At 40.5% G+C, this 12,873-nt stretch overlaps 1 protein-coding gene across 7 annotated transcripts in view; it reads left to right on the top strand.

The window, feature by feature from the left end:
- Positions 1-12,176, top strand: part of FAM19A4 (family with sequence similarity 19 member A4, C-C motif chemokine like) — a 79,299-nt gene extending 67,123 nt beyond the window's left edge. For 5 of the 7 annotated variants that reach the window (XM_017835129.1, XM_017835128.1, XM_017835134.1 and 2 more), the window contains 3 exons: positions 2,162-2,317; positions 6,346-6,429; positions 10,300-12,176. In XM_017835129.1, the coding sequence (XP_017690618.1) occupies positions 2,162-2,317; positions 6,346-6,429; positions 10,300-10,397 (338 nt within the window). In that variant the 3' untranslated portion in view covers positions 10,398-12,176. Of the gene's footprint in view, positions 1-2,161; positions 2,318-6,345; positions 6,471-10,299 lie in introns of all 7 variants that reach the window. The other 2 variants (XM_017835132.1, XM_017835135.1) reach the window with 1 other exon arrangement.
- Positions 12,177-12,873: the final 697 nt, after the last annotated feature.

The following is a 12,873-nucleotide window of genomic DNA, read 5'->3' as shown; positions in this document are numbered from 1 at the left end:
CAAAACAGCTACTAAACCAAAGGGTGCATTCATGAGGGAACTTAATCTTGCCTTCTGCAAACAGCAGTGTGTCTGTTGGCTCCTGGTACTTCAGGGCAGAGCTGTCACTGCTTTAAAATTCAAACAACATGATTGAAAGAGAGCCCCGGGTTTTTGGGGCTGTATGCTCAGGGTCAACCTGTTTGATTTCTTTTGGTATTGGCTTAACAGGACTCTTCACCTGAGGGAAGCAGGATTTGAGCTTGAAAATAGACATTCTTGCAGCTACATGCTGAGTGTTGGAGCTGGATCTAGTCCATCCTTATGATGTCCCTTCTGGAAAAAAGGCTTTTATCTTGGCATCTGATATCTGGTGACTAATGACTTCAATTAAAGTGAAGACCTGGCCACTTGGTCTTTCAGATGAGATACATGGCAAACATGAGAAACATGTGGCCTGGGCAGTTAAAAATTTTTGCTTTTTTTTCCCTCCCTTATAAAATCACCTTCTCAAGAGACAGTCCAAAATGACCTTGCTCTCCTGAAGTCAATAGAAATTTTGTTGTTGACTCCAGTGAATGCAGGGACCACCGCAGTAAGCACTGTAGGAAACCAATGGAAGTTTTTTCTGTTTACTCCAAAGAGTTTTGATTCAGGCTGTAGATCTAATACACAGATAATTAAATAAATATACTCTCTTAACAACCTCATTTTACAAAATCTTTTCTGTCAGAACTCCATGCCACCTTATTAACTCCAAGCATTGTCATGTGAAGTGTTTTGTGGAACCATAATTTGGAATGAAGTGGCCAATTTACCTTGTCTTCTGTGTATTTGTTTTCCATATTGACTTACAGAGAAGCTGCTGTCCAAGGGACTAGTAGCTTTTTTTCATTTTTTCCATGTTTATTATGATATTGATATTAGGTCTGCCAATAAACTCTGTCTGACATTAGTAACAGATTTTGTAAAAAAGAAAAAAAATCCAGAAACCAAAAAAAAGTCTGTTCCTGAAGAGTGCCCTCCCTTTCCCCTGCCTTTCCTCAGTCTCTGTGCCTTTGATATCAGCCACACCTACACTAATAACTGTGCTGTTGTCTCTTCTCATGTCAGGAGCCTGTACTGCTTTGATGGTGACTATTTTTATTATTCTCAGCCTTGTCTCTCTGTCTAGCTCACTTATGAAATAACTCCCCCTGTTCTGTAGTGCTGTTAATTTACAAGGTGCTTTACAAACACAGATAAGAGCCTTCCAAGGCTCTGCTCTAAATAAGACAAGACAAATGCAAGATGAAGCACTTGAAGGCTGTTCAGGGAACTGAGGGTGTGGAAATGACTTATGCAAAGAGGAGAGGGGTTTGTGAAGTTTCTGAGGAAGGGTTTTAGGCAGGACACAGAGTAAGTTTGGCAGTGGAAGAAAAGGGTCAGGTGCAAGGAGCAGTGAGATCAGATGTGAAGGCAAGAGCAAGGAAAAGAGAGGAAGGGGAAAATAACCTCAGAGAAATAAGGGACAGCGAATTGTGAGGAAATGCACTCAAGAGCACAGAATATTTAGAATATTTATAGAACATTTATCACAGGTTTATTCAGAATGATCTAGGAGGGAACTTGGGAAATCCATATAGTTTGGGTGTGGTTTTTTCCTTTTCTTTTTTGACAAAACTTGACTGCCCATGGCAGCTTTTCAGCCTACCTCATTCTTGTTGTCTGCAAGCAACAGGCAGTACTTACATGTTGTGTTGGAAAGTTTCCCTACTATTTAAGATAACTTTCTCCTGCATTAAACATTATCCTGTCCATTGTGTCCATTTATGAAGTGAAAGAATTGAGTATCAAACCTAATGGAAGACAGGAAGTCAAAGGAAGGAAGAGTTTCTTCTGTCTGCGTGTCTTTTCTTCCTATCTAATTGACTACTCCAACTTCCTTTTCTCCCCGTGGCTCTGTAAAGGCCAGGGAATATAGACTGAAAAATTGATTTATGATGAACTAATCTTTGTTAGTAAGAATAGGATAAACTCAGGGAACGAGCCAGATCCTACAAGGTGCTTTGCCTCTTTGTCTTTCTGGGATTTAAGCTGACGCTGGGGAGATTGAGTACCTCGCAGGACTGTATGAAGTGTCTCTTCCTTTACGTGCTGATGTTTTGTTTTGCTCTCCATCACCTGTCTCTGCATTTGTTAGGCCAGCACCAGGTCAAGCAGGGGACATGTGAGGTTGTGGCCGTGCACCGCTGCTGCAATAAGAACCGGATCGAGGAGCGATCCCAGACAGTGAAGTGTTCCTGCTTCCCGGGGCAGGTGGCTGGGACAACACGGGCCCAGCCCTCGTGTGTGGAAGGTAAGCAACCTCCTGCTCACTCGTGGTTCATTGTTTGAGGAGTTTAGTCTCCTTGATGTTTGACTTCCCCCCCATTGCCTCTAAAGCGTAATCCTTCCTTTTGTTAATTTTGGAAACATCTCTGTGCGTTGATGATAATGAGTCTGTGCATAAATCTTGGTGTAATTAATCCTCTTAATATATGTACTAGTCCATTTTGTGTGTGTGCCAATAAAGCTCCTTAATTTTTTCACACAAGAATTCTCCTTTAAAACTAGTCTGAAAACTGCATAAGCCCAGAAATTCGAGCTTATGGTATTAACTCTTCCAGGTGTCTTAGAAGAGAGTAGCTTGGTTAAAACTCAACAGATAATAAATGCAACCCTAAGGCTGGGCATGCAGACAGTGCTTGGACAGCTGATAGTGAGAGCTGTTCTCTTTCCACCATTTAATGTGCCTAATGGGCTCTTACACTGGACACCAGCGCTACAATGATGTCCCAAGTTAATTCAGTTCCATGTGTGGCAATCTCAAATATTGCAGAGTTTGGAGAGTGAAGCAAGCACAGGGCTGTACAGGACACTGTCTGAGCTAGGACACCTCCCAGGGCAATGAAAAATGGGGCCCAGTTGCCTTAGTCTATTCCAAGGAGAGGATGCTGCTTTTTTTTTAATGTAGTAAAGCTACTCCAAGACAGATTTACTTTTTTTTTTAATCTCAAAGTTACCAGCAAGACCCTTCTGTTTTCATTCTTTTGCACATAAAATTGCAACCATTTCAGTTAGGTATAAAACAAAAGCTCCAAAGTCCAATTTTAATCTAGCATTCAGAAATATTTGATTTCAAACATAAAACTCTAAGTACATGTGAATCTGTTCTTTTCTTTTTAAAAAAAACTTATTATGAGGTTCTCAAAACAGATATTAAAGAAAGTAGATTTTTATTTTCTATTTTTTAGATGCTTAGTCTTTTCATGCCTTGTAATTCAGGAATACAATCAACTTTAATGTGCAATTTGTTAGGGAGTTTTCTTGTTACATCAGAAATATCTTCTGTATTTTTAGGTGACACATCAAATAGTAGAAATGCTTTTACATATAACAGGTAATAGAAGTTGGGCATTATTTTAAACTAATTTAAGGATGGCAAAGGTGACACTGTCATTCTATGGCAGAAATCTATAAATATTGTAGAAGCTTGATTCAATTGCTGAAGGAATTTGGTAGCTGTTTTTTCTTAAAATATAGTTGAAATTAAATGCAACAAAATATTATGAATGTAAGATTTTGATTTTTCCAGTAGAAGCCTTTGATTCCCCCTCACCCCTTAGGGTAATGTTTTAGCAGACTTCGCTTATTTTTGCAGGCATGTGGGACTACAGTTATAGTTTCTGAGCTACAGAACTCACCATCTTTCCTTAGCCCCAGGATTAGATGTGTTTTCTCCCACTCTATACATATCCTTCAGTAGGCTTCTACACTGTGAAAGCCAGAAACAGTTTATGTCTTGAATTTGCATATTACAGTCTGATACAGACACTCAGTTTTCTTTTTCAGCACATTTTTCCTGAATGCAGACCTGCTTAATTTGCCTGTATTTTGCCCTGAGTTTAAAGGGAAGGATATACCCAAAGCATAGAGTTACTTTTCTAACCAAAAAAAAAAGATTTTATAGAGCAATTGGCTCGTGGTAGTATTTTATTTTCTTTTAACTTCAGGTGTTATCCAGTAGTATTGATCATTTACACCAGGTCAGCAACTGTCCCTCTGCTGCTGATCACACACATGGGGCTTGGTACCTGTAGTTCCTACCTTGAATCACCCAGCCCTACCTACCCCAACACACCAGCTTTTTTCACTCCATCCTTTGTGACCTTGTCCTCACCCCTCTTTCTCCCTGGGAAAGAAATCCCTAAGGTGCCAAAAGCAGGACTCTCTGAGGAAGTTTTCCTTCGGCCTCTCTGCTCCATCTCTCCCCCCTTGTTCCTCCAGCAAAGGTTACCTGCCTCTGAGCTGCACCAGTTTGGCTGCTTGTGAGAGGAAGGAAAGCAGAAAGAGAGGAAAATTTCCCGGCTTTTATTTCAGACTGTGCCACAGGTGTTTATTTTGGTTTGTTGTTTGTGTGTGGGGTTTTTTGTTTGTTTGTTTGTTTTTTCTTTAAAAAACAGAGCCCCACAAAAACTGCCAAACAAGCTGACATAAATCGTCCTACTGCCCAGTGGGGCAGTGATAGCATGTTCTTGGCTCTGTGGGGCTGGTGGGCATTCCAAGGAGAAATCATTCTCTGGAAAACACCTCTGGACAGCCAGTAACTAGAGTTTTGCCAGCCTGATCCTCAGGAATCCAATGAGAATCCATGGAACTAAAGGAGCTATCGGAGTAACTGAGGCACAAGGGATTCTAGATGCCTGCAGGGAACAGGTGACTTCCAGATCTGAAGTTGAACTTATGTTTTCAGGTATATGAAAGCACATTCCCATGTCAGAGTGCAGGCAAAGCCTCAGTGTGTCACTGCATCCCTTCTCCCAGCATTCCTGTGCAGAGCTGTGGTGATGGAGCCCTCTGGGACTCGCTGGCTTTGAGGCAGAGCTCTGAAATCACAGCTGGTTTGTTGCCAGGATCTCCTGCCTCCTCAGAGCCCTCTGCATGTGCCCTCAGGCTTCTGCATTTACCTAAAATAAACATGGTATAGAAATTGGAATAAATTTAGAAAGTAGCAGAGATAAAATGGATAAAATAGATGACTGGACCATATGCCTGGAGTGGGAGTGATCCCTCACCTCCTTGGAAGCACAGTTAAGTTTCACCCCCTTTGTCAACAGTCAAACAGCATTAATGCAAATGATCTGAGACCCAAATGTCTGGTGAAAATTCACACTTATTTTATAATGTTGTAAGACTGAAAAATTAGTTTATGAAAGCCAAACTACTGTTCCAGAAGGATATTTTTTCACAGTGCTTTTCATATAGGCTTTGAGTGAAAGTGCAAACCAAAAGTAATTGAATGAACATTTCAGCAATATCCTGATGTCGGCTTGCCTGCTTGTCGCCCTAATTTAAAGGTTGCAGAAGTACAAATATGCCTTAAAATTAAAAGGAAAGAAGTGCTTTACTTGAAGTAGACTGTTATTTTTGTTCATCTCTTTTGAGTGTGTTGTCCTTTCAAGCAGGCATTTCAGCAGTTTGTGCACATAATAGAATAATGCAGACTAGCTAAATCAGCATTTTAACCCATATTTTATTTTGAAATTCAATCTAGATTATGTAGGATTGTTAACTGACATATTTCATGATAATTTTCAGGGATTTGGTAAGTCCCATGAACATTGCAAAACTGAGAAGTGCATGCAGATGCTTGCAGCTGTTTGTGGGAAAGTATATATCTTTTTACCAGCAGTTTCATAAAGTCATGACTACATTTGTAAAAATAACAGGCATGGTCTTATTAATAAAAAATGGCTTAAGGGTAGAAAATTAATAAATTTGCACAGTTAAAGTGTGCTACTGTAGTCTTCCAAAACATATTGAAAAACTGGCAGTGTAACTGCAGGTAGATTTTTAGTTGATAATCTAATGCTTGCCAGTGGTTTCCACATTCTTACCTGCACTGTTTCCTGACAGACCTCATGTGGTTATATCTCTGTGCAATTCCATTTTCTCACCCAGTGAAGAGAGAAACTGGCATTTCCACGTCCAGTCTTGCATATGCATATCTGGATTAAATAAGGAGCCTCAGCTTCATTCCACCTTGCAGCAGGTACTTGACTGAAGCATGTAAATGAAGGAAGCAAGTCGTTTTTGTAGTCAGTGGAGATGGAAAGGCATTTCCAGAGGTCAATTCAAATGCTGGAGTCTGTCTCTGGTGGTGCTTGCCTGTCTTCACCATTTGCATATGGCATTTACCCTTCTGAGGGCTGGAGGAGTTTTTTAGCTCAAAAGCACTCTGTGTGATTCACTATTAGAACAGTAATTGTTGGTGCTACCAAACTTCCCTGCTAAAACCAATAGTAATAAAAGATATTCTATCCTTTTTCTCTTTCCTGTTTCTAGCTTCCATTGTCCTACAGAAGTGGTGGTGTCACATGAACCCCTGTTTGGATGGAGAGGACTGTAAAGTACTACCAGACTATTCAGGTTGGTCTTGCAGCAGTGGAAATAAAGTCAAAACCACAAAGGCAAGTACAGAGATCGCCTATATTTAAAGGTGGCTCTTGCTTATGGCATTGCATCTGTGGGTGTGAGCACCAGTACTGGCCTCTACAGTGTTTTGGAAAGCAATGATTAATGTAATTGCTCTCAGAGAGGGAAACACTGGGTCAGAACAGCCCCTTTACTCCTGGAGTCAAACTGAATAAGGCCCTGCTTCAATCTCTAGTGGGCAGAGAAACTATTCCATTGTGACCAGTGCTAGAGGGATAATCACATTCCAGGATCGATCCTTCAGTTTGCAGATGGAGTACATGGCTCCAAGGTCTTTAGCTTTAGGTGACACTGGTAAATTCCTGTGCTACTGGAAAGCCCTTTTAACTTTTGAAAGTACCAGCATGGCTTGGGAGTTGTTGAGAACCTGCACTGATGGCAGCAGGAACTGTGTGACACTGAGCACTACTGGAAATCAGGTTGGTTCAGATCATTTCTAATTACAGACCATCCTGTAGATGGCCTGTTTTTTAACAAAACCCCAAACAACCCTTTGTTATGCTATCTTATTTCTTAATTAATGGCTAGCAGAGAGTAAATATCACGTTCCTCTGTCTGCTTAACAATTTAAAATGGGTTCAGTGCATTGAAGTTCAACAAGTCACAAACTGCATGTCTAAATATATCATAAACCAGGAGTCTTTAGCAGGCAATAGCAAGGAGAGACATATGCTCAGCTTTTCCCTTTACAGCCTCTTCTAGCTGGGAATGAATGTTGTTGATTAGGTTACAGTCTGAGTTAATAAGCAAATGCTGTCACCAAATGTTGTTTAATAATGGTTGTTCTAAGGAATGAAAACTGCACTAATTTCTGGATGAAAGAGGAAACATTAGAAGGTTTGGGCAGCTGTGGTGTGACACCAGCGATCTGAAGCCCAGTTACTGACATTGCACAGTGTCAGGCTTGCTGGAAAAATCTGACCAAGCCAACCAGTTTGAAAAAGCCTGTTCCTGTTTTGAAGATCAGAGGCAGTGGCATCTCTGCCCATGACAGAGGGGTTGGAATTAGGTGGTCTCTGAGGCCCCTTCGAACCCAGACCGCTCTGTGATCCTGTGATCAGTTTTATTTATCAGGTACCAGAGGTGTAGTCCATAGTGTGCCTGGGTCCTGCTGTTCTCCTGTGGTGGATAATACACCTGAAAGTTGACCTGCATGCTCTAGAATCAGTGTGGGTAACTGCAGTCAGTTATTGCAAGATAAAGAGTACCCTCAGCCTTTAAATTTTTTCTCAGGCACTGACTTTTAACTACTCATATATAAATAAGGGGTAGTGTTGTAGCATCGTGCTGAAGGGTCAGACCAGCAAAGTAGGAGTTTTAGATATTGAATAAGAAAATCTCTGGACATACCAGAAGAGAGCTGGCAACTTATACCTAAAGGACCTTACTGGATAAGACTGAGCCAGCATTAAATATCCTTGACACCTTCAGCAGGTACCAGAAGGATAAGGGGCAGAACAAGGAGCTTTATGTTGTCACTGATGACTGAGGGCCTCAGGTGTCAAATCTTCATTCATGCAGCTGCCTCTTCCTTCCTGGGAAAATTTGCCTTTTGGTTCACTGAGATCAACTGACCACATGAGTCACACACCGTGTTCATGACTTTTGCTCTTACTCAGGGAAAAGAGGCAGCCTGAGTCAGTGGGAGTTTACTGAGAGAAGGGTGAATTTGGCATGGATCGTTTATTTTATTACCCATGACAAGTACTGCAGCCAGTGAAGTACAGACTGTGGTATTGCATTCTGATGAGCTTAGGGATGTCTTTATAAAGCTGGAGCGGGACAAATCATCCTGCCTGCAATTAGACCTCTGCAAATTCATCAACTCCAGTGAGTTTGTGTGGGGCTAAGAGAGGGCAGGGTGTAGCAATATGAGGGCAAATGTTGTTTCACTAAACTCTTTCTCTATTTTGCTGGGATGTGGAGTACATTTTCCATTGGTTTTTATCACCATAGGAGATTTCTCTGAGGGCTAGGCTAAGCAAACAACTGGCACTTGAGCTGAGGTGTGAATCTAAGGGGATTCATTGGGATTTGTTGTTCCCAGCTGCAGGAATATTTCCAGCCAAGCTGAGTTTTTAGGATTCTCCCAAGTCACATGGGGAGCAATGGGTGATCTCACAGCATGGCTGTGCCCATCCACAAGAATGTTCCCATGAGTATTTCTTTCTCTCTCCTGTACCAGGGAAACCCTGGATGACAAGCTCACTTGTAGATATCTGCTTGCTAGACAGCAAAAGCTGTGCTACAGAATCTGTCCTGGCACCCATATTTCCCCTGCAGGTATTTTGCCTGTCTTGTGGGTAGTTTTCTCTGTCAACCAAGATATAGTTGTTGCACGAATACAATGAGCAATGGTAACTTCAGATTCAGAACAGAAGCTTGTGGCACTCAAGTTCACTATTTTTGAATTGGAAGGGAAATGGAATGGAAAGAAAATTTCCCTTGCTAACAGAGAAAAGGAAAGTATGATATAACTTAGTTTTTTATTTTGAAAATGAACCAAAGATTTGTCTCAGATCAACCAACGAAATATTTATTAAGTGTATTATTAGAATTTTACACAAAGAGGACTATATGAACCGTCAGACCAGTAGCCCAAACCCTACAGCCACCTGTGAGTGTCAGAACTGAGATGCTTAAATCAGACACAGCAAAACCCTCTGGGACAATTACAGAAAAGGTACACGTACATGAAGTTCTTCCAGTGTAATAGTTGCCTTATGTCTAAAACAAAAGGGTTGAGATCCATTCCGTATTAATTTTTTTTTTCTGTTATGCACCAGAGATGATCTCATTACCATTTAAATTTGTAATCAATTTTTAAAGCCTTCTAAGACCTTGGGATCAGTGCTACTTGGGACAATGGCTTCCACAGGTTAATTATACGCTGAAAGAGGAAATGCCATTTAATCAATTTTAAGTCCTCTATCTTTTCGTTCCATGAAAATAAGTAAAAATTGTGGAACTTGAAGCATGGGAGGCTGCTGATGCTGCTCAGTATTTGGATGAATAGTTACTGGCTGAGTGGGACAGTTAAAATGTGAAAAGCTGAGGGGCTCGTATCTTCCATCAGTTCCCTCAGGGAAGGAAATAAAAACTTCTCTACGCTGAGCGTCTCTTCAGTTTTGTGACATGTCTAGACACTACAGAGCAGAGCTGACAAAGCTTTTCTCCTTGCAGGCTGCCTGTCCTCATCCATTTCCAGGGTGGGAAATCCAACAGGAACCCTCCTCACTCTGTACCCAAACCCCGCTGGGTTTGTGCCTGTGTGTGCATTAAGGCTTAAACACAGGTCCCTGCAGCCCCTGGCATTTGGTTTGAAGGGGGAGAGGCTGTGGGGTCCCATGGGAGAAGTGCTGTCTGGGAGAGATTTCTTCTGCAAGAACAGTTTTTCCCCTCTGCAGACCATGTGCTGTCTGTTCCCTGGTTCCCTCCCATCCACAAGATGGACCGCTGGGAATGGGTAGCGGTTTGCATGAACGGTCTTTTGGGATGTACACTCGTGCTGTAGGCACTGGTGTTGAAAATGACATGAAGCAAAGGAAAATAGGAGATTTCCATGAGATTCCAGTGCCAAATTTAATAGTGAATGGCCACTTTTTTATCTGTAGATCTCCCTTGTGCTATTGAACATCAGTGTAATTAACATTTGTGTGGAGATTCTGCCTCTCTGCACGGTGTAAAGGTTGGCTGGGTCACGTTCATTCATGATGTGTTCATGTTCCTTTGCAGCAACAAAGCACATCTGTCATCCTTGTTTGGTCCATTTTGTGTAGGTAACTCTTTCCTCTTCTTTTATAGGTGACACGGTAGCAAAGACTAAACCTGTGGGTCACTACCAGAACTACGGCACATGGAGCTGTTCCTTGGCTGTTGCACAGAGACCCTTTTTGTCATGATGTTCCTGACTTTATTCTTTGAACTTGAAAAATGAGTCAGCAAAAAGGACAGTGCTTCTCCCTGCAACTGTGGCTGCAGTTCCTAAACCTGGATTTTACTATAGAGTGGTACATTATAATTTCACAAGAAGAAAATCAAGGATATTTGGTTCTACCTGACATGCATCTTGAATTCCCAAAGATCTGAGACCTAACTGGAATTAATGGAAGCACACACCTGAACTTCTGTGGTGCATCAAGGACACTTCTAATGACACTAAGATACGTAAAATTGTTCCAAATGAGTTTAGGTCATGAATGTAACCTAGGGGGGCATAGAAAGAAAATGCTGATGTTAGAACTGGTACAGATGATCTTAAAGGTCTTTTCAACCTAAATGATTCTATGGATTTGTCTGAGGCATTTCTCACATACAGTACAACATAAAAATACAAATCTGATCCCAATGCTAAGTCAGTTGATGGGACCATGTTAATAAATTATGTCAGTGTATTTTCAACTGTAATTTAGTAACTGTCAAGGTTGTATGAAGGTGAAAAGATGGAACTTACAGAATCAGTAGCAATTATTGTAGGGTATACTTTGGTTATAGCTGTGAAATTAGATTTTTTTCCTTAGATAGTTCTAGGTAGTTTAACTTTTACATTCACAAGTGGTGGCAGGAAAGCATGAGGAAGAGATAAAATTTGAAAGCAGGCATAGTTTTTCTTGTCCTAAAATAAATCTGTTCTCTAGGGGAATAGCAAAGTATACATATTCCTTGCCTCTTTGAATCTAGATATGGAAAAGAATTTAGCCATTAGCTAGAAATATTCATTCAGATGCCTCAAAAAAAAAGGAAAGCAGGCTTGTGCTGCATAAGGAAGGCTTACTGTAAGGGGAGTAATTTGTTTGGATTTTCATAGATTTGGTTATATCCTAATAGGTAACATACTTAAAATTCATAAGCAAAAGTCTAGATAAAAGTGAGTCTTCAGTTTCAATTAGTTCTTGTTTAGAATGATTATAATAATTAAATGTCCAGTTCCTTGACAGACTGAATTTCCAAGTGGTTACGTTTCAAGACAGATAATTGTTCCCTATTATTGTAGATGCATTTCATGCTGTTTTCCTTATTTGCCTGTTACAGTTTTTTGTCATGAGTCTTCATAAATAGAACAGTGAGTAGAGGTGAAGCTGTAGCCAGTCTGTTCCCTGTGACATCATTTTGTGCATTGCAACAGCCTGAAATGCAGTGATGCAGATGGCTCTTGTGCAGATGAACTGCTGGTGACCCAGCAACTGAATTCATTGTTATGCTTTATGTAAATATTAGGGTAACAATACACATCTAATTTTTATATAGACATAAAAGCAAAAAAAAAAAAAAAAGTGTGTTGTACTAATGTAGGTCATTGTGCATAAGTTTTCTGGTGTATGGGAAAGGTCCCATCAGCAGTGGGAAGCTGTTCAGGGTAATAATTGTTAACTTCTGATTGCTGGAGTGAGTGGGAGCATCCAACCAGTTAATTCCACTGGAATCAGTGGTGTGTCAGTCAGATCTGGCCCTGTGTTTTTTGGTTTCGATTTCTCTGGTTTAGTTCTTTTTCAATTATGTATTTGATTACAGCTGGGATCATAGTGGTCATTGTACTCGGTGATAAGCGAAAAAGAGATTTTCTGCTCTGTGCTTGGACAGCTGAACAGTTAATTGACTCTGCTTGCCCTGATGAGCTCTACATCCCTAATATTTTTCCATTGTTTTGATTTTCTGATTAAATTTTAAAGTTACCTTTACTATTTCTATAGTTTCTGTGCATATATATTCATGGTGTCATTAGGGAAGATCATTTTCATTTGCCATTTGTACAATGTTGATCCATAACTGCCATTTATGTATTTGTTTATTTATTTATTTATTTATGTGCTCTACAAAGCCTCTAGAAAACCATTGCTGAGATGTTCTAATTGGACAAACAAGAGTTTTAGAGAAAAATTTTCTTTTTCTTTTTTTTTTTTTCTTTTTAAAGATAAATACAAATAAAATAAGTTACTTTCCAGTGGTCATACACTGAATTTGTGGCAGAATTGAGAGCAGAACCAAAACTACTTATGTGTAATTAAGTCTTACCCCAAAGGGGTACAGTATGTTACATGCCTTGTAATAGCCACCTGGAAGGTGCTTTAGCTGCCACTGAGGAAGGGGGGAAATTACAACATAAATTTGGTAGCACAGGAAATTCAACCCAAATGAATGACTTGCCTTCCTAGATCCTCAGTCCGTGACGGAGATTTTATATTCCTAAAGCAGCTTTGTTCCACAGGATCTTGGCTTGATTTACGGCTTTTTCTGACTCATTGCACAAATGCTGTAACGTGTGCCTGTCTCTTTTTGGAGGCTTGCTGCTGCTTCTGATGCTGTTGTCTGGTATCTGACACCAGCACTGCCCTTCTGCTGAGCGACAGCAAAATCAAAGTCTTTGCCAGCAGCTCTATT

Source organism: Lepidothrix coronata, unplaced genomic scaffold, assembly GCF_001604755.1.
Source record: "Lepidothrix coronata isolate B3197 unplaced genomic scaffold, Lepidothrix_coronata-1.0 Scaffold249, whole genome shotgun sequence".
NCBI lineage: Eukaryota > Metazoa > Chordata > Aves > Passeriformes > Pipridae > Lepidothrix > Lepidothrix coronata.
This window is presented reverse-complemented; position numbering and strand designations above follow the sequence as displayed.